At 43.2% G+C, this 26,351-nt stretch overlaps 1 protein-coding gene across 7 annotated transcripts in view; it reads left to right on the top strand.

Moving 5' to 3' along the window:
- The window catches only part of fhip1aa (FHF complex subunit HOOK interacting protein 1Aa), a 154,399-nt gene that overhangs the window by 97,849 nt on the left and 30,199 nt on the right, over positions 1-26,351 (top strand). For all 7 annotated transcript variants that reach the window (XM_080192885.1, XM_080192847.1, XM_080192857.1 and 4 more), the window contains one exon: positions 6,431-6,510. In XM_080192885.1, the coding sequence (XP_080049011.1) occupies positions 6,431-6,510 (80 nt within the window). The remainder of the gene's footprint in view (positions 1-6,430; positions 6,511-26,351) is intronic.

The raw sequence follows: 26,351 nt of genomic DNA, 5'->3' as shown, positions 1-26,351 counted from the left end.
TGCCAGTCCCTGAGAATCAATCCAGGATCCAGTTGAGATAGGAAGGTCAAAGGAAAAAAATTACTTAATAGTCCATGGATCCATGAAGTAACATGGCTTTTATGTATGCATAAAAGTCACTGTGTTTCACTCATGTTGGTCTTAGTCACCCAAATATCTGCTTTGGTGGAAATTCCTTGTAATGTTGATTGGGTGTCTTTTTTGTAACTACCTGATCTGACTATTATGGTTCCTGGAGAAATTTCTGTGATGAGACTAGTTTAAACAATTTTGGCTGGCTACCTGCCTGGACGGAAGGAGACAGCAGAGGGATCTAGAATAATGGAACAGTGACTTTGAATTTTCTTGGACTGCTCTCACTCCATCATCAGAATTTGGAAAACGCAGGAATAAAATTTTCACTGCACTTTGAAGAAGTTAGCTGATAGCATGGGAGTTGCTCCAAGGAAATTCCAGGCTGTAATCTTAAAACCTCAGTCAAATAAAAATGAAACCAGGGAAAATAATCTCTCCCTTCAAAGGGATACAAGAAAGTGGAATCCATTGTTTAAAAAAGACATTGAAGGCAGATCAATTGAGGTTCTTAAAAGAAAGATGCACTTATTTAGGAAGGAGGAGTATTTAGGACATGGAGAAAATGAAGGGAATTGCCACTGAAAATGACAGAACCTTTATAACTAAGAAAAAGGATGAACTGGGCCCCATACCCCAAATGTCTATGTTCCTAGCTCAAAGAAATGTTAATAACTACATTACTTTCTCACACTAAATAAGGGAATGTTTTAGAAATACAGCATTCACAGTATTATTTCTCTCTTTGCATTATCAATAAATAATCCATGGAGGACAGTGTTATGTCCTGTTTCAACGTTTGCAAAAATGAAAAATGGGCACATTGGACAAAAGACAGGTTAATTGCCTTTTAAATGATATAAATTACATTTTTGTATTGTATGTTTATTAATTCTGTTCATAAAATCTCACTGATCAGTCAGATATTTTTTATTGGACTTATTTCTGATCCCAGTTTATTTATGTATGCATATGGGTAGATAGAACCATAAAATCCCAACAGTGCAGAAGAGGATACCTGGCTCATCAAGTTCTCACCGACTCTACAAAGGAGCATCCCATCCAGGCTCTCCCCTCTGCCCTAATGCTGTAACCCTGTAATATTTACCATGGCCAATCCACCTAATCTTGGGACATTAAGGGTCAATTTAGCATGGCCAATCCATCTAATCTGTACATCTGTGGGCGGCACGGTGGCATAGTGGTTAGCATTGCTGCCTCACAGTGCCAGGGACACTCATTCGATTCCAGGCTTGCACATTCTCCCTGTGTCCGTGTGGGTTTTCTTGGGTGCTCCGGTTTCTCCCACAGTCTGAAAGATGTGCTGGTTACGTGCATTGGCCCAAACAGGCACCAGAGTGTGGCGACTAGGGGAATTTCACAGTAACTTCATTGCAGTGTTAATGTAAGCCTTACTTATGACTAATAAATAAACTTTAAACTTTACCTTTGGACCGTAGAAGGAATGTGCAAACTTCACACAGATAGTCATCTGAGGCCGGAATCGAACTGGGTCCCTGGTGCCGTGAGGCAGCAGTGCTGACCACTGTGCCACCACTGTTAGATCAGTGTATAGAGAGAGCTTGGATTTATAAATTATTTTGCACAATCTCAAAATGTCCCAAAACTCTCCACAACCAATAAATTGTAAATTGTTGCGTATTACTTCAGGAGAAATGCAGCAGTAAATTTTGGATCAATGACCATTTAATCTGTTTTAAAGTTAAAGTTTATTTATTAGCGTCACAAGTAGGTTTACACTGTAATGAAGTTACTGTGAAAATCCCCAAGTCAACCATTCTCCAGCACCTGTTTGGATACACTGAGGGAAAAATTAGCATGGTCAGTGCACCTAACCAGCATATCTTTTGGACTGTGGGAGAAAAACGGGGCATCTGGAGGAAGCCCTCATGGGGAGAACGTGCAGACTCCACACAGACAGCGACCCAAGCCAGGAATCGAATCCAGGTCCTTGGCGCTGTGAGGAAGCAATGCTAACCACTGTGCCACCATGCCACTCATAGTGATGTTCATTGAAGGATAATTGTTGAATAGGACACTGGGAGAACTTCCCTGCTTTCCTTGGAATAAAGTGATGAGCTCTGAGAGTACTTAAACAAATTATTAACCGAGATGATATGCTCAGGTCACTGGGGTGAGGATTGAATTCATGACCACTTAACTCCAATTGAATCAAGACTGACACCTGCATAGTGGGTTGTGACCTTTTTACTGTATTATACAACGTAGATAAAGAATTGGGGCTCCACTTAATAATGTAGGGTTCCCAATGGATTAATCTGTCCAGGTGCAAGCAATGTGCTGAATTTTACAGTGTTGCATACAGTAATAGATTAATCATCATTTTGTTAGTTCTTCTGCATTTCCATGCAAAAGGCTGGAAAAGCAGTAAGAAACGTCACTATAGTAACATATACGGTTGAAGTGTCATGATGAATACATTTATACTTCATTAAAAATTGCGAGGTTTTGACTGGCTAAATCTAAGGGTCAGGGACAAAAGGGGGCTGCTGGGAGGAGGAGGAAGGGGGGTGAGGAGCGGAGGCCTCAGCCTCTTAATCTGCATAACAGGTTTGAGGTTCTTGCTTCCACTCTGGAAGAGGACGAGGCAGGTGAGGTTGGTGAGCAAACTGCACACGGTACAGTGATGCAGCAGGACATAGGCGAAGAGAAGGGGAAAAGGAACGTAGTAGTGATTGGAGATAGTGGGGTGAAGAGTATTGACACTGTCCTTTGTCACAATGACAAAGTGCACAGAAGGGTGTGTTGTCTGCCTGGTGCTCGGGTACAGGATGTCGCAGCTGGGCTGCAGAGGAATCTGGAGTGGGAGGGTGAGAACCCGGTTGTGGTGGTACATGTGGGTGCCGGCGACGTAGGCAAAGTGCGGACTGAGGATCTGGGGAGGGAGTATGAAAAGCTGGGAATGGAATTAAAAAGTAGAACCGACAAGGTGGTCGTCTCTGGGCTACTGCCTGAACTGAGTGCAGACGGGCGTAGGATTGACAGGATAAAGGAAGTGAATGGGTGGCTCAGGGATTGGTGTGGGAGGAATGGGTTCGAATTTATGGGGCATTGGCACCAGTATTGGGGTAGGTGGGACTTGTTCGGGCGGGATGGGGTTGGTCTGAATCGTGCTGGGACCAGAGTGTTGGCGAATCGAGTAAAGAGGACTGTAGACAGGGCTTTAAACTAATTGGGGGGGGGAGGGTGCGAGGGTAGGTGACGCTACAAGGTCTAAAGTTAAGGATAGGGTACAGGTAAGGGAAGAGGACGAGGATGTCCCAATTGGTGGCGTTACGGCAAATAGGGTCCAGGTGAAGGCTGGGATGAAAGCGCTTTATCTGAATGCACGAAGCATTCGGAATAAAGTGGATGAGCTGGTGGCGCAGATCGACACAAATGGATACGATCTGGTGGCCATTACAGAGACGTGGCTGCAAGGTGACAGGGACTGGGAGATGAATGTACAGGGCTATCAAGTGTTTAGGAAGGATAGGCAGGAGGAAAGAGGGGGTGGCGTAGCTCTGCTGATTAAGGATAGCATCAGGGTGGTAGCAAGGGATGATATCGGAGCCAAAGAGCAGAACGTGGAATCGTTGTGGGTGGAGATTAGGAACAGCAAAGGGAGGAAGACGCTGGTGGGTGTCGTCTATAGGCCCCCGAATAATGATCTGGAGGTGGGGCGGGCTGTTAACACGCAAATAAGTGCGGCGTGCAGGAATGGGACGGCAGTAGTTATGGGAGATTTCAATCTGCATATTGATTGGTCGACCCATGTTGGACGAGGTGGGCTCGAGGAGGAGTTCTTGGAATGCTGCCGGGATAATTTCCTTGAACAGTGTGTGTTGGAGCCGACGAGGGAGCGAGCTATCTTGGATCTGGTGCTATGTAATGAGGCGGGTAGAATTAGGGACCTTGCGGTGAAGGATCCTCTTGGAGAGAGTGATCATTGTATGGTGGAGTTTCTGGTGCAGATGGAGGAGGAGAAAGTGGGTTCCCGGACACGCATCCTTTGTTTGAATAGAGGGGAGTATGGTAGGATGAGAGAAGAATTGGCGAATGTGGACTGGGGGAGTGCGTTGGAAGGTAGGTCTGCTGAGGAGCAGTGGAGGATCTTTAAGGAGATCTTTCTTGGTGCTCAGCAGAAATTTATTCCGATGGTTAAAAAGGACAGTAGGAAGAGAGGTAATAAGCCGTGGATAACGAAGGAGGTGAAGGAAAGTGTTAAATTAAAAGCGGAGGAATTTAGAGTAGCTAAGAGTAGTGGGCGAGAAGAGGATTGGGAAAGGTTTAAATGTCAACAAAGATTGACAAAGAAGTTGATAAAGGAGGGTAGGAGAAGCTATGAGGCTGGGCTAGCACTTAATATAAAAAAGGATAGCAAGAGTTTTTATAAATGTATAAAAAGGAAGAGGCTGGCTAGGGTGAACGTTGGTCCTTTAGAGGATGAGAAAGGGGAGCTAGTGGTAGGGGATGGGGATATGGCTAAGGTCTTGAATAACTTTTTTGTTTCTGTCTTCACGGAGGAGGACGTGAATAATTTGCCGGGTGTTAGCGATGGAAAGGTGGTAGGAATGGAGGGTCTTAATGACATTACTGTTACTAGAGAGGTGGTGCTCGACAGACTGGAGGGGCTGATTGTGGACAAGTCCCCAGGACCGGATGGAATGCATCCGAGGGTTCTGAAAGAAATGGCGGAGGTGATAGTGGATGCCTTGGTGGTTATTTTCCAGACGTCGCTGGATTCCGGGGAAGTGCCGGAAGATTGGAAAACGGCTAATGTTACGCCGTTGTTTAAGAAGGGTGCCAGGCAAAAGGCGGGGAATTATAGGCCGGTTAGTTTAACGTCTGTGGTAGGTAAAATGTTAGAATCCGTCATTAAGGAGGAAATTGCGAGGCATCTTGAAGGGAATTGCTTGATAGGGCGGACGCAACACGGTTTCATTAAAGGGAAGTCGTGTCTGACAAATTTACTGGAGTTCTATGAGGATGTGTCTAGGGCAGTGGATAGAGGAGAGCCGGTGGATGTGGTCTTTCTGGATTTTCAGAAGGCGTTTGACAAGGTACCTCACAAGAGGTTATTGCAGAAGGTCAGGGGACATGGAGTTGGGGGTAGGGTGTTAGCGTGGATAGAGGATTGGTTGTCAAATAGGAGGCAGAGAGTGGGGGTCAATGGGTGCTATTCGGATTGGCGGTTGGTGACTAGTGGGGTGCCCCAGGGGTCGGTGCTGGGGCCTCAGCTATTTACCATTTATATAGATGATCTGGAGGAGGGAACCGAGTGCAGGGTGTCGAAATTTGCTGATGACACCAAGATTGGGGGAAAGGCAAATTGTGCGGAGGGTGTGGAGAGTCTGCAGAAGGATCTAGATAGGCTGGGCGAATGGGCCAGGAAATGGCAAATGGAATTTAATGTTGGCAAGTGTGAGGTGGTCCACTTTGGTAGGAAGAATGGTAGGAAGGACTATTACTTACGTGGCGAAAGACTGCAGCAGGCGACGGTGCAGAGGGACCTCGGGGTCCTTGTGCATGAGTCGCAAAAACCCAGCTTGCAGGTGCAGCAGGTGGTCAGGAAGGCGAATGGGATGCTGGCCTTCATAGCGAGGGGGATTGAATATAAAAGTAGGGAGGTCTTGCTGCAGCTGTATAGGGCATTGGTGAGGCCGCAGCTGGAGTACTGTGTGCAGTTTTGGGCGCCGCACCTGCGCAAGGATATTTTGGCCCTGGAGGGAGTGCAGAGGAGGTTTACTAGGCTGATACCGGAGTTGAGGGGATTGAGCTATGAGGAGAGGCTGAATAAACTGGGCTTGTACTCGTTAGAGTTTAGAAGAATGAGGGGAGATCTCATTGAGACGTATAAGATGATGAATGGGATGGATAGGATAGAGGTGGAGAGACTCTTCCCGCTCAAAAAAGACAGTAGGACTAGGGGGCACAGCCTCAAGATAAAGGGGGGGCGGTTTAGAACGGAGTTGAGGAGGAACTTCTTCACTCAAAGGGTGGTGAATCTCTGGAATTCTCTGCCCGTTGAAGTGGTGGAGGCTGCCTCGCTAAATATTTTTAAGAAGCGGGTTGATGGGTTTTTGATAAGAGAGGGGATTAAGGGTTATGGGGAGAGGGCGGGAAAGTGGAACTGAGCCACAACAGATCAGCCATGATCTTATTGAATGGCGGGGCAGGCTCGAAGGGCTAGATGGCCTACTCCTGCTCCTATTTCTTATGTTCTTATGTTTTTCTCAGGATTAACCAATATTCATCACAAATAAACCACTTTTGTTTATGGAAGTGTCAAGTGACGTCAATCACAACCTGACTATTTTTTAAATTCTTCTGACAGTTATGTGTCGTATCTCTGGCCCTGTTCAGAACCCTTATCCATCTGAATTGTGAGGATGTTATGTTGCAGCTTGTCTTGAGGTAAGAAAATGCTGAAAACAGCAGAGATCCATTTGTTTAAGAATTAAGTCGTAGTCAGCAGAGTGGTTATAGTTGGAACCTGCTATGTGATATTCAAACGAATGCATTAGCATGTTTCCATATGAATTCCTTTCAACGTTACCTCAGTGAAGGAGATAAACCACCATAACTAAAATAAGGGATGAGGAATTCCATACAAACGTACTAACACATTTGTTGAGAGCCTCTCAGTGCAGCCAGATATAGGGCTTCATGCACTAAGACGGATAAACACAAAAGTTTGTCCTCCCTAGCCCTCCTCCCCCTTATGCATTATTTTATATTTTGTGGTTAAGATTGTCACAGAAAGATTCTATTCTTTGAGTTCCTATTTGCCATGCTTAGTTTTGTTTTAAAAATGTCAAATACTGTAGATAAAGGATGTAATAAACAGTAATGTGTGACAATACTGTGCCTTTAAGAAATGTATTTTAATCATGTTTTTCTGCAGGTTTTTCAAGCGATTCCTTTGCAAAATTTTATTGGTGTCATAATGTTTGTTGCTGGTGCCCTCTAATTGTTACTGAAGCAATATAATGCTGTTGATTTTAATCTGGACTAATGCAGGGTCCTGTGGTTTTTAATGATGCCTTGGGATTGCTGAGTGGAGCTTGATTGACAGGTCAGTTGATGCCTAAGGATAGTTTTTCCCCCCCCCCCAAGAAAAGTCCAAGTTTTTAGTTTGGCTTTTCGGTAGTAGCATGAATTGGAGAGCAGCAACAGTGCTTTTCCCCTTTTTCTGGAGTTGGAGTCTTTAGTTTCATTTTCTCAGATGTTGTTTGGACTTGAGACAGAAAGCAATATCTCATGTTTTCCCCTCTTTGGAGTTGGAAATTCTGCTCTCTGTGAGCTGCTGTTAGAAGCTGGTGGAAGCAGGCTGTGTCACTCTCTCTCTCTCTCTCTCTCTCTCCCCTTCAGAGGTTTTTTGGAATGTTCTAGGACTGGGAGGCTTCAGAGATTTAATCCAACATTCGAAGGACCAATGCACAGCTGGTGTTAAAAAGCTGAAAACCCATTTTGTGCCAAGTCTAAAAAGGGGTGTATGTTTATGGGTGGTGTTTGACTTGGAATAACATGGGTAGCTAGCTGTTAAAGTTTATACTTATAATGTTTGAATCTTATAATTGGTAAAAGATATGCTGAATCTTTTTATTATATTTTAACTGTGTTCTTGAATAAACTTTGTTTGATAAAAGCTTCCTTGTGGGTCACTTGAATCATACCTAGAATAAACACCTTTTGCTCACTTGTGCAAAATTCAAAGATAAAACCTAGAGTTAGGCTATCTTCATAAACTACGTTGGAGTTTCTGGCCTAGAACATAACAGATGTGTTTAAAAAATGTAAATCAACAATTTGCATATTCTCATCCATTTGTTATTGATGTTTTGATATGGCCGTAGCTCAGTTGGAACATTTATCTCTGGCCCCACCCCATTCCATTCCAGTCAGGCTGATGGCTACAACAGTAAATTGCTTTGTCACGTTCTGTAGGAACTTGGTAATTGATTCTGACGAAAATCATATTCTGAGCATGGCTGTAAAAGATCCCTTCTGACCTGATGCTGGATGATGACAGCTGCTGATCTCCTTCTTCTGATAAATCTTAGTACGTGTATCATAGAAACTAGCTCAGCTTTCCTCCAGCTTCGAAAGTTCCTACCATTACAGGTTCCTGACCTACAGGCCTCCGTACCTTCTAAGGAAAGACAAGTACAGTGTTAGTGCCTTAGTTGAATTCTAATTGCTTTTTCATTTGCCCTAGTTGTTCTAAATTTTTAAACTCTAAAATTTTGCTCTTTTGTGGCCATAAAATTGCTTCATTCTAAAGCTTTAATTTTGTGATCTCAGCATAATCTGTGCCAGACATTTTTGATTGCTGGCATTTGGCTAAGCAAGAGCACAACAAAGCGTGTACGATTTGCATGGCCTGAATAACTAGCTGGAGCTGACAGCCCTTGTCTTGCAGTGATGGTTAAGATAATGAGAGGTGCACAAAAGCTGGCCAAGTTCCCTTCCACTTCAATTTTTAAGTTTGCTGACAACACCACTGTAGTGGGTTGGGTCTCAAATAACGATGAGACAAAATACAGCAATGCGATAGAGAATCTGGTGAACTAAGAACATAATAAGAAATAGGAGCAGGAGTAGGCTGACTAGCCCTTCGAGCCTGCCCCGCCATTCAATAAGATCATGGCTGATCTGTCGTGGCTCAGTTCCACTTTCCCGCCCTCTCCCCATAACCCTTAATCCCCTCTCTTATCAAAAACCCATCAACCCGCTTCTTAAAAATATTTAGCAAGGCAGCCTCCACCACTTCAACGGGCAGAGAATTCCAGAGATTCACCACCCTTTGAGTGAAGAAGTGGTGAATCTCTGGAAATCTCTGCCCGTTGAAGTGGTGGAGGCTGCCTCGCTAAATATTTTAAAATATTTTTAAGAACTGGTGCGGCGATAATAATATCTCCCTAAATGTCAATGAAACAAAGGAGATTGCCACGTCAGGAAGTGTAGTCGAGGACATGCCCCGTCTACATCAGTGGGGACGAAGTAGAAATGGTCGAGAGCTTCAAGTTTTTAGGTGTCCAGTTCACAACAACCTGTCCTGGTCCCCCCATGCCAACACTATAGTTAAGAAAGCCCACCAATGACTCTACTTTCTCAGAAGACTAAGGAAATTCGGCATGTCAACTATGACCCTCATCAACCTTTACAGATACACTATAGAAAGCATTCTTTCTGGTTGTATCATCGCTTGGTATGGCTCGTGCTCTGCCCAAGACCACAAGAAACTACAAAGATCATGAATGTAGCCCAATTAATCACGCAAACCAGCCTCCCATCCATTGACTCTGTCTACATTTCCCGCTGCCTCAGCAGAGCAGCCGTGTAATTAAGGACCCCACACGCCCTGGACATTGTCTCTTTCAACTTCTTCCATCAGGTAAAAGATACAAAAGACTGAGGCCACGTATCAACCGACTCCAGAACAGCTTCTTCCCTGCTGCCATCAGACTTTTGAATGGACCTACCTTACATCAAGATGATCTTTCGCTACACCCTAGCTATGACTGTAACACTACATTCTGCACTTTCTTGTTTCCTTCTCTATGAACAGTATGCTTTATCAGTATGGCATGCAAGAAACAATACTTTCCACTATACGCTAATAATAAATCAAATCAAAAAGCTGGTTGGCACCTCAAATTTAAAGGAATATTGCTAATTAAAGATTAAATAGGTGAATATGAAGGAACATATTATTCTGCCCTGGTAAAGGTTCAGTTTAAAAGATTTGCTCGGCCTTTGCAAAGTCAGTAATGAGGGTGGGAGACTTGGGCAAGAGGGCATTGAAAAAGCACTGGCAAAAAAATGTAATCAACTACAATAGTCACTGTAACAACTCACTACGTCTCCTTCGACAGCACCTTCCAAACCTGTGATCTCTACCACCTCGAAGGAGAAGGGCAGCAGATACTTGGGAACACCACCACCTGCAAGTTCCCCTCCAAAGCCAGCCACCATCCTAATCAGAAACTGTATTGCTGTTCTTTCACTGTTTTGGGGTCAAATTCCTGAAACTCCCTCCCTAACAGCACTGTAGATATACCCACAGCACATGGAGTGCAGTGGCTCAAGAAGGTGGTTCACCACCACCTTCTCATGGGCAGTTATTAAAGGACAATTAATGTATGCCTAACTTGTGATGTCTGCATCTCATGAATGTATAAATCAGAAATGAAAATAAAAATCTGATGTGAAGGCACAAAACCAAGTGTGTGGGCAGGTGACAGAGAATATAGTAACTGAGCCTCCTATATTATGGCTCATAAAGTGGTTACAATGTTGCATGAGGGGGGCATAACAACATCTGTCCAATTTGACACACCAGGGGACAGTGGTGCAGGATGCCTTTCAGGAAGTGGGTATCAGTCTCTGTGGTCTCAACATGGATGCCTTTTGCAGTTCTCTACACACTTAGAAACCTAGCATTGAGAACCTTTCTGTACCTTAAAGTTAACCTTCTCTTCACTGGGACATTTGATAAGTGGGTTAACCATTGCAAAAGGGCCTTTTGTCACTTGCTTGTTATATCTATGGATGGCCAACATGCTGCTTTGGCATATACTGGGGTGTAAGAACTAGATAACATAATAGTTAATGCCATAGTGAGCTTCACATCATCTGGAAGAATTGTCCCAATGGTTGAAGTTACTTGTAGATTAGGTTAGTGGCAAAGTTCTGTAACAAATTTCCTGTAAGGTGTCTTGGCAAGAAAGTCTAGACTGATAGGCTGGTTGATTGGGCAGATACATGGCAAATGGAGTTTAATCCGAATAAATGTGAGGTGATGCATTTTGGCTGGAATAATGTAGGGGGAAGTTATATGATAAAGGGTAAGCCCGTAAGGAGTATAGAATCGTAGCGAGACCTGGGGGTGCAAGTGCACAAGTCTTTGAAGGTGGCAGTGCAAGTGGAGAGTGTGGTGAAGAAAGCCTATGGTATGTTAGCCTTTATAGGAAGGGGTATAGAATACAAGAGCTGGAGTCTAATGTTGCAGTTGTACAGAACGTTGGTTAGGCCGCATTTGGAGTACTGCGTCCAGTTCTACATAAGAACATAAGAAATAGGAGCAGGAGTAGGCCATCTAGCCCTTCGAGCCTGCCCCGCCATTCAATAAGATCATGGCTGATCTGTCGTGGCTCAGTTCCACATTCCCGCCCTCTCCCCATAACCCTTAATCCCCTCTCTTATCAAAAACCCATCAACCCGCGTCTTAAAAAAGTTTAGCGAGGCAGCCTCCACCACCTCAACGGGCAGAGAATTCCAGAGATTCACCACCCTTTGAGTGAAGAAGTTCCTCCTCAACTCCGTTCTAAACCGACCCCCCTTTATCTTGAGGCTGTGCCCCCTAGTCCTACTATCCTTTCTGAGCGGGAAGAGTCTCTCCACCTCTATCCTATCCATCCCATTCATCATCTTATACGTCTCAATGAGATCTCCCCTCATTCTTCTAAATTCTAACGAGTACAAGCCTAGTCTATACAGCCTCTCCTCATAGCTCAACCCCCTCAACTCCGGCATCAGCCTAGTAAACCTCCTCTGCACTCCTTCCAAGGCCAAAATATCCTTGTGTAAGTACGGCGCCCAAAACTGCACACAGTACTCCAGCTGCGGCCTCACCAATGCCCTATACAGCCGCAGCAAGACCTCCCTACTTTTATATTCAATCCCCCTCGCTATGAAGGCCAGCATCCCATTAGCCTTCCTGACCACCTGCCACACCTGCAGGCTGGGTTTTTGCGACTCATGCACAAGGACCCCGAGGTCCCTCTGCACCGTCGCCTGCTGCAGTTTTTCGCCACGTAAATAATAATCCTTCCTACCATTATTCCTACCAAAGTGGACCACCTTGCACTTGCCAACATTAAATTCCATTTGCCAGTTCCTGGCCCATTCGCCCAGCCTATCTAGATCCTTCTGTAGACTCTCCACACCCTCCGCACAATTTGTGGTTCCACCAATCTTGGTGTCATCAGCAAATTTCGACACCATACACTCGGTTCCCTCCTCCAGATCACCTTACTACCGGAAGGACGTGGAGACTCTGGAGAGAGTGCAGAGGAGGTTTACCAGGATGTTGCCTGGTATGGAAGGACTGTGGTATGAGGAAAGATTGAAGAAATTGGGGCTCTTTTCCCTTGAAAGACGTCGACTGAGGGGGGATCTCATAGAGGTATATGAGATTATGAAGGGTGTAGATAGAGTAAACAGAGGTAAGCTATTTCCTATAATAGAGACACGTAGGACAAGGGGCCATGGACTTAAGGTGAGGGGGGAGCGGTACAACACAGATATTAGAGGGAGGTTTTTCACACAGAGGGTAGTGGGGGTGTGGAATGCTCTGCCAAGTAAGGTGGTGGAGGCAAACACGCTAGAGTCATTTAAGAGTAACTTAGACAGGCACATGACTGAGTTGGAGATGGGGGGATATAGGAGATCCTTTTAAATAAGGGTCATTAGCATTGGGGCGTCCCTGGTAATGTAAATGGGTATACTATGATAATTTTTTTTCTCTTTTCATTCACAGGTTTTAAGTCGGTCCACCTCGTGTCCAACGAGGGGCATACACGCGATGGGTCGTACTGGGGCTGCTCTTGGTTGTTCGAGATTGGCCTAGTGCTTCATGTCGTTAATGTGTGCCTAAACTGGACAAGATACTGGGCAAGACGACAGCTCAGTGACTATCGCTGATTGCTGTGCAGACACATGGATTTGGGCCGGTGTCTGTGGGAGTTTGCACATTCTCCCTGTGGTTGCGTGGGTTTTCTCCGGGTGCTCCGGTTTCCTCCCACACCCCAAAGATGTGCTGTTAGGCTGATTGGCAGGAATAAATTGTCCCTAAATCAGTTTCCCTCAATCTGGATGGCCATAAAACATTAGATAGGGGTCGTGGGTAGAGAGGTGGACTGTTGGTGTTGAGATGGCGGCGCGGGCTCGTTGGGCCGAAGGGCCTGTTTCCCGTGCTGATTTTGTTCTTTGTTCTAGTAGACTTTGGTCCTGTAGCCCTCCCTGGGGAGGATTTAAACTAGATTTGCAGGGGGATGGGAACCAGAGTGTCAGAGCAGATAGTGGAGTGGGGCTGAAAATAAATGATGTTGACAGCTCATGCAAAATCACAAATAGAAGGGTTATGTGTGGTGGTAATAATCTTCTGAGGTGTGTGTATTTCAATGTCGGGAGTATTGTGGGGAAGGCAGATGAGCTGAGGATGTGGATTGACAGCTGGAATTATGACATTATAGCCATTAGTGAAACTTGGCTACAGGAGGGGTAGGACTGGCAGCTCAATGTTCCAGGGTTCCAATGTTTGAGACATGGCAGAGGAATAAAGGGTGGGGGGTAGGGGGTGGCATTGCTAGTCAGGAAAAATGTTACAGCAGTGCTCAGATTAGAGGGCTTGTCTACCGAGGCCACATGGGTGGAGCTGAGAAACAGGAAAGGTATGACCACCGTTGTAATTTTAAAATCTCTGATGCTTTTGACCAGTTTGCTTACTCCAGTGTTTTACCTCGTTGCCCTTATTTGCAAGATGGACAAAGAACAAACACACGTCAAGGTTCAATAAGTTTATTAACAATAACACTAACCCTTAAATTACCCACATAAAACAAGAGGATACCCCAAAATCAAATATACTACCCGCAAAGATGGTTTGGTTAAAACTGCAGGCTCAATTCTCTGAGTCCCTCTGGTCAGTCGTCACGAAGGTGAATCTCGATGGCAGCTTCTTCCTTCTTTTCTTCTCTGGTCAGCCTTCCGAATGGTCAAGGGTCACCTCCTTCATCGAGTCTTCTCCAGTCTTCACTGCTGGTGTCTGAAAGTGTGTTCCTTTATCCCCTGCCTGCTTGCCTTTCCAGAAACTTCTCTGGTTTCCGGCCAATGAAGTCCCAGGAGGGTTCCAATATCCAGTGGGTCTCTTGATGTCTGCCTGACAGGACACCAGGGTCCGCCCTCAGGTGTCCATCTCCATGCTGCTGCTGCTTACATGTAACCTGTTATCAGATTAAGCCAACTGCAGAAACTTGCGGTGACAGAAAGTCTGGCCCGATCTGGGCTTCTAACAGTAGGCTGGTGCATTTCAATGGGGTGAAATGATCTCCTGCTAAGTATCAGTAGGTTGCAGGGGAGATTGATGAATCAGGCCCAGACACATTTGTGTATTGTACAATTGGCCTGCCTGAGGTTTGACTGTGTTTGATTTTTAATATGCCCGATTCTTTAATTTAGGATATCCAATCTTATCAGCCTTAAAACTAGGCCCTGTTTATGTTACACCACATTAAATGGGGTTGTATTATAGACCACCCAGTAGTCAGCGAGAATTGGAGGAGGAAATCTTCAGAGAGATAGCAGACAACTGCCAGAAGCATAAAGTTGTGATAGTAGGGGATTTTAATTTTCCACATATAGATTGGGGCTCCCATACTGATAAAGATATAGATGGGTTAGAGTTTATAAAATGTGTTCAGAAAAATTTTCTGAATCAATATATAGAGGTGCCAACTGGGGAGGATGTAATATTAGATCTCCTATGAAGAAATGAGTTAGGGCAAGTGACGGAGGTGTGTGTGTAGGGGAATACTTTGGTTCCAATGATCGTAATGCCATGGGGGGAGGGGGAGGTGTCTTTTAGGTTCATAATGCCATCAGTTTCAACTTGATCATGAATAAAGATAGATCTGGTCCTCGGTTGAGATTCTAAGCTGGAAAAAGGCCAAATTTGAAGAAATGAGAAAGGATCGAAAAAGTGTGGATTGGGACAGGCTGTTCTCTGGCAAGGATGTGATTGTTAAATGGGAGGCCTTCAAAGGAGAAATTTTGAGAGTGCAGAGTTTGTATATTCCTGTCAGGATTAAAGGCAAAGTGAATAAGAATAAGGAACCTTGGTCCTCGAGGGATATTGGAACTCTGATAAAGAAGAAGAAAGAGGTGTATGACGTGCAGGCAACAGGGAGCAAATAAGAATCTTGAGGAGTATAAAAAGTGCAAGAAACTACTTAAGAAAGAAATCAGGAGGGCTAAAAGAAGGCATGAGGTTTCTTTGGCAGTCAAGGTGAAGGATAATCCTGAGCTTCTACAGGTATATTAAGAGCAAAAGGATAGCAAGAGATAAAATTGGTCCTGTGAAGATCAGAGTGGTCGGCTGTTTAAGGAACCAAAAGAGATGGGGGAGATATTAAATGGGTTTTTTGCATCCGTATTTGCTAAGGAAACTGGCATGGAGGCTATGGAAATAAGGCAAACAAGTAGGGAGGTCATGGAACCTATACAGATTAAAGGGGAAAAGGTGCTTGCTGTCTTGAGGCAAATCAGAGTAGATAAATCCCCAGGATTAGACAGGATATTCCCTCGGACCTTCAAGGAGACTAATGTTGAAATTGCAGGGGCCCTGGCAGATATATTTAAATTGTTGGTATCTACGGGTGAGGTGCCAGATGACGGAAGGATAGCTCATGTTGCTCCATTGCTTAAAAAAGACTCAATAAGTAATCCGGGAAATTATAGGTCGGTAAGTTTGATGTCAGTAGTAGTGTGGGAAACACAGCTCACAGTCAAACAATTTAGTCAAGTCAAGTTTTGAAGGAGCAAGATATTTTATTTAACGTTCTCGCAAGACCGGGTGTCCAAAAAAATAGGCACACCTTACATCGATTTGCAGCACATTTTTATACTTTTTTACAAGCATTGTAATGGCTTTGCAATGTGTTGTTCTCCCCTTATTGGTGGTCCCTGTCCCATCTATATGTTGTCATTCCCCTATTGGCTCAAGGTGCCCCAAGTTTCCATCCCCTCTACTCCCCATCTAACAATGTCTCCTGTTATCACAAGAGTGCATTAGTAAACTCATCCGTCTTACCTAACACTGTTACATGTCCAGTTCAGATCGGCGGTAATCAGTCTTTTGCCAACTTAATCACTGCTGTCCTGACTATCTCAGTGACCTTCTTCCCTTTTTATGCTCAGTTGTAGAAACAACACATCTTGTATACCATTTGCTTTTACCACCTGGACCTCGTACATTCCTTCAGGATGTGGTGTATGCTTCACTGCACACCACACATCTGGTGTTATTCCTACACCACAGGCAGTTTCTTTATTGTCGCTGACTATTGCTCTGTTAGCAGCAGCCAATTTTATGCCCTATGTTTGTGACTAAAATCACAGTTGTTTCCATAATGTGGGTTATCAATGTGCCTGACTATATCCAGTCTACCTAACTTTAGGCTATTTCTCTATGGTGTACAGATATATGTGTTAACAGCATCTTTACTTGTTGCTCACAGTAGGTAAATTATTGGGAGGAGTACTAAGAGATTGGATCTACAAATATTTGGATGGACAGGGACTTATTAGAGTGAGTCAAATGGCTGTGTGTGTGGTAGGTCATGTTTAACCAATCTATTAGTTTTTTGAGGAGGTTACCAGGAAAGTGGATGAAGGGAATGCAGTGGATGTTGTCTACATGGACTTCAGTAAGGTCTTTGACAAGGTCCCGCATGGGAGGTTAGTTTGGAAGATTCAGTCACTAGGTATATATGGAGAGGTAGTAAATTGGATTAGACGTTGGCTCAATGGAAGAAGCCAGAGAGTGGTAGTGGAGGATTGCTTCTCTGAGTGGAGGCCTGTGACTAGTGGTGTGCTGGGTCCATTGTTGTTTGTCATCTTTATCAATGATCTGGATGATAATGTGGTAAATTGGATCAGAAACTTTGCTGTTGATACAAATATTGGAGATGTAGTGGACAGTGAGGAAGGTTTTCAAAGCTTGCAGAGGGATTTGGACCAGCTAGAAAAATGGATTGAAAAATGGCAGATGGAGGTTAATGCAGATAAGAATGAGGTATTGCATTTTGGAAGGACAAACCAAGGTAGAACATACAAGGTAAATCGTAGGACACTGAAGAGTGCAGTAGAACAGAGGGATCTGGGAATACAGATACATAATTCCCTAAAAGTGGCGTCACAGGTAGATAGGGTCGTAAAGAGTGCTTTTTGGTACATTGGCCTTTATAAATCAAAGTATTGAGTATAAGAGTTGGAATGTTATGGTGAGGTTGTATAAGGCATTGTTGGGGCCAATTTTAGAGTATTGGGTGCAGTTTTGGTCACCTAATTACAGGAAGGATATGAATAACGTTGAAAGAGTGCAGAGAAGCTTTACAAGGATGTTGCCGAGACTTGAGAAACTGAGTTACAGAGAAAGGCTGAATAGGTTAGGACTTTATTCCCTAGAGCGTAGAGAAATGAGGGGAATTTTGATAGAGGTGTATAAAATTATGATGAGTACAGACAGAGTAAATGCAAGCAGGCTTTTTCCACTGAGGCCAGGGGAGAAAAAAATCTAAAGGATATGGATTATGGGTGAAGGGGGAAAAGTTTAAAGGGGATATTGAGGGGGCTTCTTCACACAGAGTGGTGGGAGTGTGGAATGTGCTGCCAGATGAAGTGGTAAATGCGGGGTCACTTTTAACATTTAAGAAAAACTTGGACAGGTACGTGGATGTGGGGGGTGTGAGGGATTAGGTCCAGGTGCAGGTCAATGGGACTAGGCAAAAAATGGTTCGGTACAACCAAGAAAGGGCCAAAAGGTCTGTTCCTGTGCTGTAATGTTCTATGGTTCTAATAAGTACAGGTGCTTCCCTAATATGTAAGGTCACGTCTGACCTTTTCATCTACATGATACATTTTGGTGATATCATCTGAAAACATGCCAGCAGATTTCACATGTAGACTGACAACATCCAGCTCTACTTTACCACTACTTTTCTCGACCCCTCCCCTGTCATTAGTTTCTCATGCTGCTTATCCAACATCTAGTATTGGTGAAGAAATTTCTTAAAGTTAAGTATTGGGAAGACTGAAGCCATCGTCTTCTGCTCTTACCACAGCTTTGCTCCACAGCCCCAAAGTTGTGAGCTCTCTGGCCTTTTTGAAGCTGAACCATGGTGTTTGCCACCTTGGTATCTTATTCCATTTGCAAAATGGCCTACAACCAACCTTCATTCCTGCTTTTGTCACCTCCAAACTTCATTGACGATGCCCTCTTGACCAGCTTCCCATCTCCCTCTATCTGGAAACTTCAACTCATCTAAACCTCTGATTCATACCCATGTCCTAACTTCCACTGTCCCCTTCAGTCACCTGTGTTCATTGACTTGTATTGGCATCCTGTCCATTAGCCGCCAATTTAAAATTCTCATCTGTGTTCAAATTCCTCCATGCCTTTGTCTCTTCCTATTTCTGTAATCTCCTCTGTACCACAGTCCTTGAGCTCTACGTTGCTCCACTTCTGATCTCTTGTGTACCATTATTGACAGCCACATTTCCAACTTTTTAAGGTCTTAAGCTCTGGCATTTCCTTTTTAAACCTCTCTGCCTCCACTTCACACTCGTTAAAGCTTACTTTGGCTCATGTGTCCTAATATCTCTATATGGCTTGATGTCACATTTTGTCAGATAACTCTCCTGTAAAACACCTTGACATGTTTTACTGCCTTCAGGGCACCATATAAATGCAAATTGTTGTTATTGATGGCTGTTTCTGTTGGGGCACTCTTGGATGAAGTCACTGCAACCATCAATTTTTCCCAGTTTTATACTAGAGGAATGAGTTATTGCCACAGGAAGCACCCACAATCCCTATCCCTCATCCTTTCATCTATCAGATTTCCCAGTATTCTCAACAAACTATTTGGTGATAGCGATGCATTTTATTTTCGTTGTAGTATCTCCATACACATCCATGTTTAGGTGATTAGCCAGTAGGATATTCTTAGTTGATAACTGATCTGTTAGATGATATCACGGTTGATATCCCCATGGGACTGAGCTGACCATAGAAAGCCTCTGTTTGGGCCTGTGAAAAATCTTTCATTTGGAAGTCTCATCTTGTTTGGCAGTTTCAAATTTGAGAGGATGGTGTTTTCTCCAAAGGAAGAATGATATATTGTGATTGAGGCTCATTTTCAGGTACTTCGGCTAATCATAGCAGTTATCTTCATGATACCTAATGATCAAATATAACTGACAACCCATGAATGATATCTGTCCAGATGGTAGTTCGCCCTGCAATGTTCTCCTTAGGTTATCCAATTCAGATGGTCAGTGAGGATAAATACGGTTTCTAGTTTTGCGATTGAATAATTTGTATTCCTTTCTTCTTGCATAGGGTGTTGAAATTATTACAGTATTTTGGGTTTTATGTCTTGTGATTTTAATCCACTTTGCTGCTTACAAATCAATTCTCTTATCCATAGACATTCCTCTTTGCATGGATGGCCAGTAAAGGCTGGCACAAGGAAAAAGCCTACAAAACAGTTTGCATAGCATATCAGCTGTCTGGACCCAGAACAAAGGCATTGTAACATTTAATGTGTATTTGAGCACACTATAGTGCTCATGGCATCAGCAAACAATGGTGGTGATGAGGGGAGACATGGTTCCCCCTATGAGGCATTTGGATTGAGGAAGATGGTCACTCATTTCGAGTCACTCCTTGTCTATCTTGCACTATCTTCCTCTGCTGCGTGTGAGTCCTCCTTTAGACACTAGATTCCAATGACTGGTGATTAAGGACTTAGAACAACAGGTTTATTAAGTATTCTGCATGTCTGCCTGCACTCGGGGAGAACTCTCATGTCACTGACATGTCATCTCTTATGTAGCTGCATCATCACAGCATCCATATGACCACACAGTCTACAAACTCCATATTTCTTCTAAATTGTCACCTCAAACCTGTGTAGATTCTCTTCATAGAGATCAACTTCAGCTTTCTATTGTGCGTGACTTGGCACTTTATGGAGCAGCAAGTCAGGTGCATTGACACACAGCATGGTGCTAGTGTAAGAACAAAATGGTGCACATTTGCAGCATCAATTTTCCGCAGAACCAACTGAAGTTACCCATGTTCAAATAGTGTGCTCCAGCATTTAAAATATTACAAGTAGGTGTCTCACTTTCTTATGTCCATCACTTTACCTGAATAAGACTATTGTTGTGAGGTTTTAGATGAGCGAGAACAAACAACTGTTACCTGCTTAGAACTCTGTTTCAACACCATGCTAATCTGCTTTTTAATTTACAAATATTAATATAATGTTAATGATTAACTTAATACTAGCTACTAATGCCTGTTAATGCATACCGTTCTTTGAACCTTGTAGATAATATTCATTGGCTAAGTGCTGGTGACCTTGGGGTGGAATTTACTTGGAATTCCTCCTAACGTCCTGCTGTAGCTTTTACAGAAATTATAGGAAAATGGACAGAAAGCTGGCTGAACTGGTGTAAATCGTGGTGTAATTTGTTTGTGGAAATTCTAGTCACTCATTGCTGAATTCTTTTGAAGGGGCATTTTCTCAGAAAAAGGAAAAGACCACGACACCAGGAAGGCATAGTGGACTGAAGATAATGATGTAGTTATTTCAGATTTTTTTTAAAGCTAATTTTATTCAGAAGAAAGACGTGGATGGAACTCTGCACATTTCCTGTGCTCAAAAATGGGACAAAAAGCACCAATTTCTTGAGGCTGCCAGGAATAGGTTCAATGCTATATTGGGTCAGGTGAAGTTCAGGGATCCCTGACAATGCCTAAAACAGTAAGAAGTCTCGTAACACCAGGTTAAGGTCCAACAGGTTTATTTGGTAGCATAAGCTTTTGTAGTGTCACCCCTTCTTCAGGTGAAGAAGGAGCAACACTCAAAGCTTGTGCTACTAAATAAACCTGTTGGACTTTAACTGGTATTGTGAGACTTCTTACTGTGCTTACCCTAGTCCAATGCCGGCATTTCCATTTAATGCCTAAAACAGGCATTGAGCCCATATGTTAATGAGGAGTTGTGTAGATTGCACCAGGTCTGCTCAGCTGAGATTTTTTTGGTTCCTTTTGTGGCCTAATTAGCAATCCATAAAAGGACTGATGGAAGCTGCCAACGAAAGCAACGTGCATTTATTTGTGCAGACCTTTGATGTAATAAAATGTCCCATGTGCATTATAAAACAAGACGTGACACCCAGTCCATAGGGAGATATTAGATCAGATGACTAAAAGTTGGTCATAGTGGAACTTTTCAGCACTGTGTTAAAGGAGGAGAGTAAAGAACGAAGAGGTTTAAGAAAGGAATTCCAGAGGTTAGACTGAGCCTAGGCAGCTGCAAGCAAGGCCACTATGGGTACAACAATTAAAATTGGGGATGCACAAGAAGTCAGAATTAGAGGTGATCGGTTAAATTGGAGGGCAACAGGGCTGGAAGACATTAAACATAGAGAGGGGTTGCACCATAGAGAGATTTGAAAACCAAGATGAGAATTTATCATCGAGTATTGTTTAACTGGAAGTCAGTGTAGGTCAGTGAACACCGTTTAATGTAAGTTAAGATGTGAATAGCAGAGGGTGGTATTAATTAATGTTTATGGAATCTGTATGTTGGAGGCTGGCCAGCAATCCACTAGAATAGCCAAGGAGTCTAGAGATAACAGAGGCATGGGTGAAGATTTCAGCAGCAGAAGAGTTGAGACATGGGTGGTATTGGGAAATGTTGCAGTCTTATTGTAGCTTTGTGGTTGAAATGACACTAAGATTGCAATTAGTTTGGCTTGACCTCAGACTATTACCAAGCAGAGGAATGGAGTTGGTAGCAGGACCAAAAAGAACAGCTTCAGTCTTCCCAATAGTTAATTGGAGAAAATTTCTACTCGCCTTGTAGTGGAACTCAGATAAGCGGACTGGAAATTTAGCAAATTTGGGGAGTGGAAAGAGCAGGTGGTGAGGTAGAGTTGGGTGTTGTCAGCTTGCATGTGGAAACTGATAGTTTTGAAGATGATGCAGCTGTAGGGGAGAAATTGGGAGACATTACTGGACATCCTGCTATAGCAATGGGAAGATAAGTCCTTGATGGTGATTGTCTGACTGGTAGGGTAGTTGGAAACCAGCTGGACGATAGTTTTGCTCATGAGTGAATAGGCATTCTGGAGGATGATATGGAGAGGGGCAGTGATAGCTGGATCACTGGGAAGGGTGGGTTGGACAGAGAGGAAATTGGCAAAGTAAGCCCCAGCTGGCATGCTGGGGGGATTAGATGTGAGCAGGTAGAATAGAGCAGTTGGAGTTGCTGCTCTTGAGGAGACATTTACAGGTGCCTCACTAGGCTTCAGACAGGATGCCAGGGCGACACAGGATAGTCTTTTCTAGGAAGGAGTCAAGCCTGAGATGTCAACAATAGTATAGGAAGGTCAAGGAGTACTGAATTGTTAGGGTAAGCGTTTGGAGGAAAAAGGAGTACGTGAGAGGGAAGAAATGAAAGAAGTCCTAATGAGAGGGAAGAAATGAAAGAAGCCCTAATGAGAGGGATGAGCGACCTTGAAGGGTTGAAATGAAAAGTAGTAGAAAGGGTGAGGAAAATAATAAATTGGAGATGGATATGATGGGTGCAGGTCTGCAACATTAGCCAAAGTTTGCACTTGGATGGACATGTGAACAACCTAAATAATATAGACTGATGCCATACCATTAATTTAAGTGTATATGTCCTCATAGTGAAAGACAGTCAGAACAAGTAGAGAGTTAAAGTCATAAGCCTGTAGTGGGTTAAAGTTGTTGTAGGTGGAGTCATTGCACCTAGGTACAATTGATCAAGTTCAGAGACAGTTTATTGGATGAGTGAAGTGCAAAAGCTATCCGAAAGGTGGAGGAATCAATGATGGAGCATTCCCAAGGATCCCTTTTAGAATGAAGATTCAGGAGATGCACGGAATAGCTTGCAAAGCAAAAGATGAATACGAAGTTGGAAGTCAGTGTATGTTCCAAAAGTGACCGTGAAGATAACCTACCTGTGGAACCAGGGCAGAGACAATTCTGCGGGCTGTCTGCTGATTGTTCACCTCCCAAGGCCTATCAGAGGCTTCTGGTGCTGTAACAGGTCATTGGTGAACCAGTGAGCCGACTCTGAGGGTTTGATTGATGGCTGTAGCTTGTCAAAATCATTTAGATGGAGCCCCAAGACCCAATTTAGGCAGCGGCTTGGCCTCTGGATGTGCTCCAATGCATTATTACTGTCAGATCCCAAAACAGGCTTAAACAATTAAGTACATTAATAATTAGCATGAAGAATTTCACACCTTCATCTAAAGAAGTTTTAGTCCCTAAATTGGGTATTTGCTACCAAAGAATTGGATGATGACACAATTATTGTAATCCCATCTATTGACTGTCTTCATTGTGCATTGGTAACCATTTGCACAGAACATTCACGTAAAACATTATCGGCTCCAATTCTTGTGCAACATCAGTAGAAATCAGCAGTAATTTATTCAGTTAAATTGTATATTAATTTTGAAATAAACCTTTCTTTATAAATGAGTAAGTTGAATCTGATAAGTTAGTAGCAGGATAATACTTTGCTTTTACATGAAAAACCTACTGTTTTCTCATGTTGGGTAAGAGGCAAATTTGTTAACAGCAAGTGTTACACAGACGTCCATGCTATCCATTATAATGAGTAATTTTAGTTTTAAATTGTTACATACTATTCCTTATGACCATTGCAAAAACATTCCATTCAAGCCCATTTTATGTTAGAAATTTGCTTCTCGAAAAACCAGCATCATCCAAAATGGTGGCACAGTGGTTGGCACAGCTGTCTCAAAGCCCCAGGGATCTGGGTTCGATTCCCGGCTTGGATCACTATCTGTGTGGAATCTGCATATTTTCCCCATGTCTGCCTGGATTTTCTCTGGGTGCTCCGATTTCCTCCCACTGTCCAAAAAGTGTGCTGGTTAGATGCGTTGGCCATGCTAAATTCTCCTTCAGTGTACCTGAACAGGTGCTGCAGTGTGGCGACCAGGAGATTTTCACAGCAACTTCATTGCAATGTTAATGTAAGTCTACTTATGACATTAATAAATAAACTTTAAAGGGATTGGTGCCATCTCTCCTTGGCTGATAGCTTCACTGAATGCTTCCAGTGGAATAAGTGTAAACAAAACTGAACAGTTTCTGTCATATCAGGTCTGCCATTTACAATTGGCCATGGGTGGATGGAAAAATCAACTCAGCTATAAAAGCTACTAATGCAACTTTTGCTGGCATATTATGCCTACATGGATCTTGATTCTAGGAAGTTGAATAAACTCAAAGTGGTCTGTGCATGTATGTGTAAGAATTGTCAATGGACAATTGCTTTAAGATTGCATCCACAAATTTTCTGCAATCAAACCATTGTTGCCAGTTCTGTTCCACAGTACAACTGAAGCAGACTTGCACCTTAGAAGCTAGTCTCTAACCAGCTAAGTTGCAACAGGTGTTATGGACAGAAAGGCATTTAATTTAAACTGCATTAATTTCTTCTCTCACCACCCATCATTAAACAGAAAGCTGTTTTTAATTTTTGATTTCTACCGTTAAAAGTGAATAATAGAATCATTCTGCACCGACTCTCCAAAAGAGCCTCTTACTCATTTCCCTCTCTTTCCCCCCCACCTCCCTCTAAAGGGGGCCATCTTACCCAGTCCACATATCCCGTAATCCTACACATTTACTATGGCTAATCCACATAGCCTGTACATAGTTGGACTGTGGGAGGAAACTGGAGCATCTGGAGGAAACCCACACAGGCATGAGGAGAACTTGCAAGCCCCACAGACAGTAACCCAAGGCTGGAATCAAAACCAGGTCCCTAGTGCTAGGAGGCAGCAGTGCTAACCACTGTGCTGCCCAAAGTGGTAGAATATTTCTCAATCCCTTAGCTTTCTAGGGAGAGTCAAGCCTGAGATGACAACAGAAGAATAGGAAAGTCAAGGAGTGCTGAATAGTTGGAGTAAGGGTTTGGGAGACAAAGAAGTACAGAAGTAGTAATAGTACAGAAGTAACAATTCTCTGTTAATAATCGCACAGCAAACTCAAAATAGGACAAACTAAAAGGGTTAGTTTATTTGCACACATTCAAATGCAAGAGGATAATGGCAACGTGGCCTTTATTTCATTCATACAATAAAGGTGGGATAGAGGAAAAAAAACCGGGTACAAGACAAAGACCGTGGACAAAATAAGAATTATTATTTCATGTGAGTCCAGATCTAGAATCAAAATCCAGTGATGTATTCTTTCACAGAGGCAGCAGGATGAAGACTGATGTGGATAATTCACTTTTCCAGTAGACATGACTTGCATGATGAGATAGGCACTTAGAGATGAGTTAGTCTTGTAGGTGCTGGAAAAAGGGTGAAAAAGGGTAGGTGGGGAATCAGGTATTCAAACCTGGACAGAGCACTTTCTAAATAAAACATGGCAGTCTGAGCTTAGCACACAAGTCAATAATACATGTTCCACCAACTTGTGGGGAGGGGAAAAATGGTCACGTGATTCCCACCTCTCCACTTTGGCTTGGACAAAAGATGTATATTCCTTGGTCAGGATTCTTGAGATTGGTAATGCTTCAACCATGAAGGATTTGAAAAGAAGTTTCAGGATCCTTTGTCCTAGCAGAACGGTCATCACTGTTGGCCAGAACTAGCCTCAGAAGGTAAATGGCTTCTGGACAATTCCCTTGGAATTTGGCCTCTGCAATCAAAGAGGCCATTAGTGTCGCTTTAGAGAAAATGAAGTGTCAGTTTCTCTGAATGCCAGAACATTCCTTTTGTATGAGTCATGGCTAGCCATGACTTCAGTCATTTTAAAACTTCATCCAGCTTTTGAAAAAAAATATAAATTAGCCATGCTGGCTGATAAAAATCAGAGTGAGGTCTTAGCCCCAAACACAAGGGGGATTAAGAGGCCCTGTTTTGTCAACGCATAAATGCATATTTTTCTTTCAGTTGAAAATTTCATTATTGTTGATATGGAGTTTGCTGTCATTTTCAGGGTGTCTTGAGTTAAAGTACCTGTATCTTTGAAACAATTTAGAAGTGTAATTATTCTGAAAGTAACAGCAGATTTTGTGCTTGTGAACCAGTCCCAACAAGTTTCAGTCTCAGGATGTGATGCATCCTTTAAGTTAATTCAATTTACAAATGGTGGGAGAACAAAGGAGGAGGAAAAGAAAATCCCGCAGAGGAAGAATGGTGCTTTTATCTTTTTTTTTCCTTTTTGCCTTATCCAGTGATTGTACTGGTTCAGGGGGATTGAGTCACCTTGCTTACATTACCAGTTCCTTGTTGTCCTACATTGATAGGCTGTGATGGATCTTCCTGCTTGCAGGCAGATCCAAATGGAAACTTAAGTCAAACATTGCAGCAAATGT

Source organism: Carcharhinus amblyrhynchos, chromosome 1 (genome assembly GCF_965287045.1).
Source record: "Carcharhinus amblyrhynchos chromosome 1, sCarAmb.v2.hapA, whole genome shotgun sequence".
Classification (NCBI taxonomy): Eukaryota; Metazoa; Chordata; class Chondrichthyes; order Carcharhiniformes; family Carcharhinidae; genus Carcharhinus; species Carcharhinus amblyrhynchos.
The sequence above is the reverse complement of the archived record's forward strand: the minus strand, read 5'-3'. Positions and strand labels throughout refer to the sequence as shown.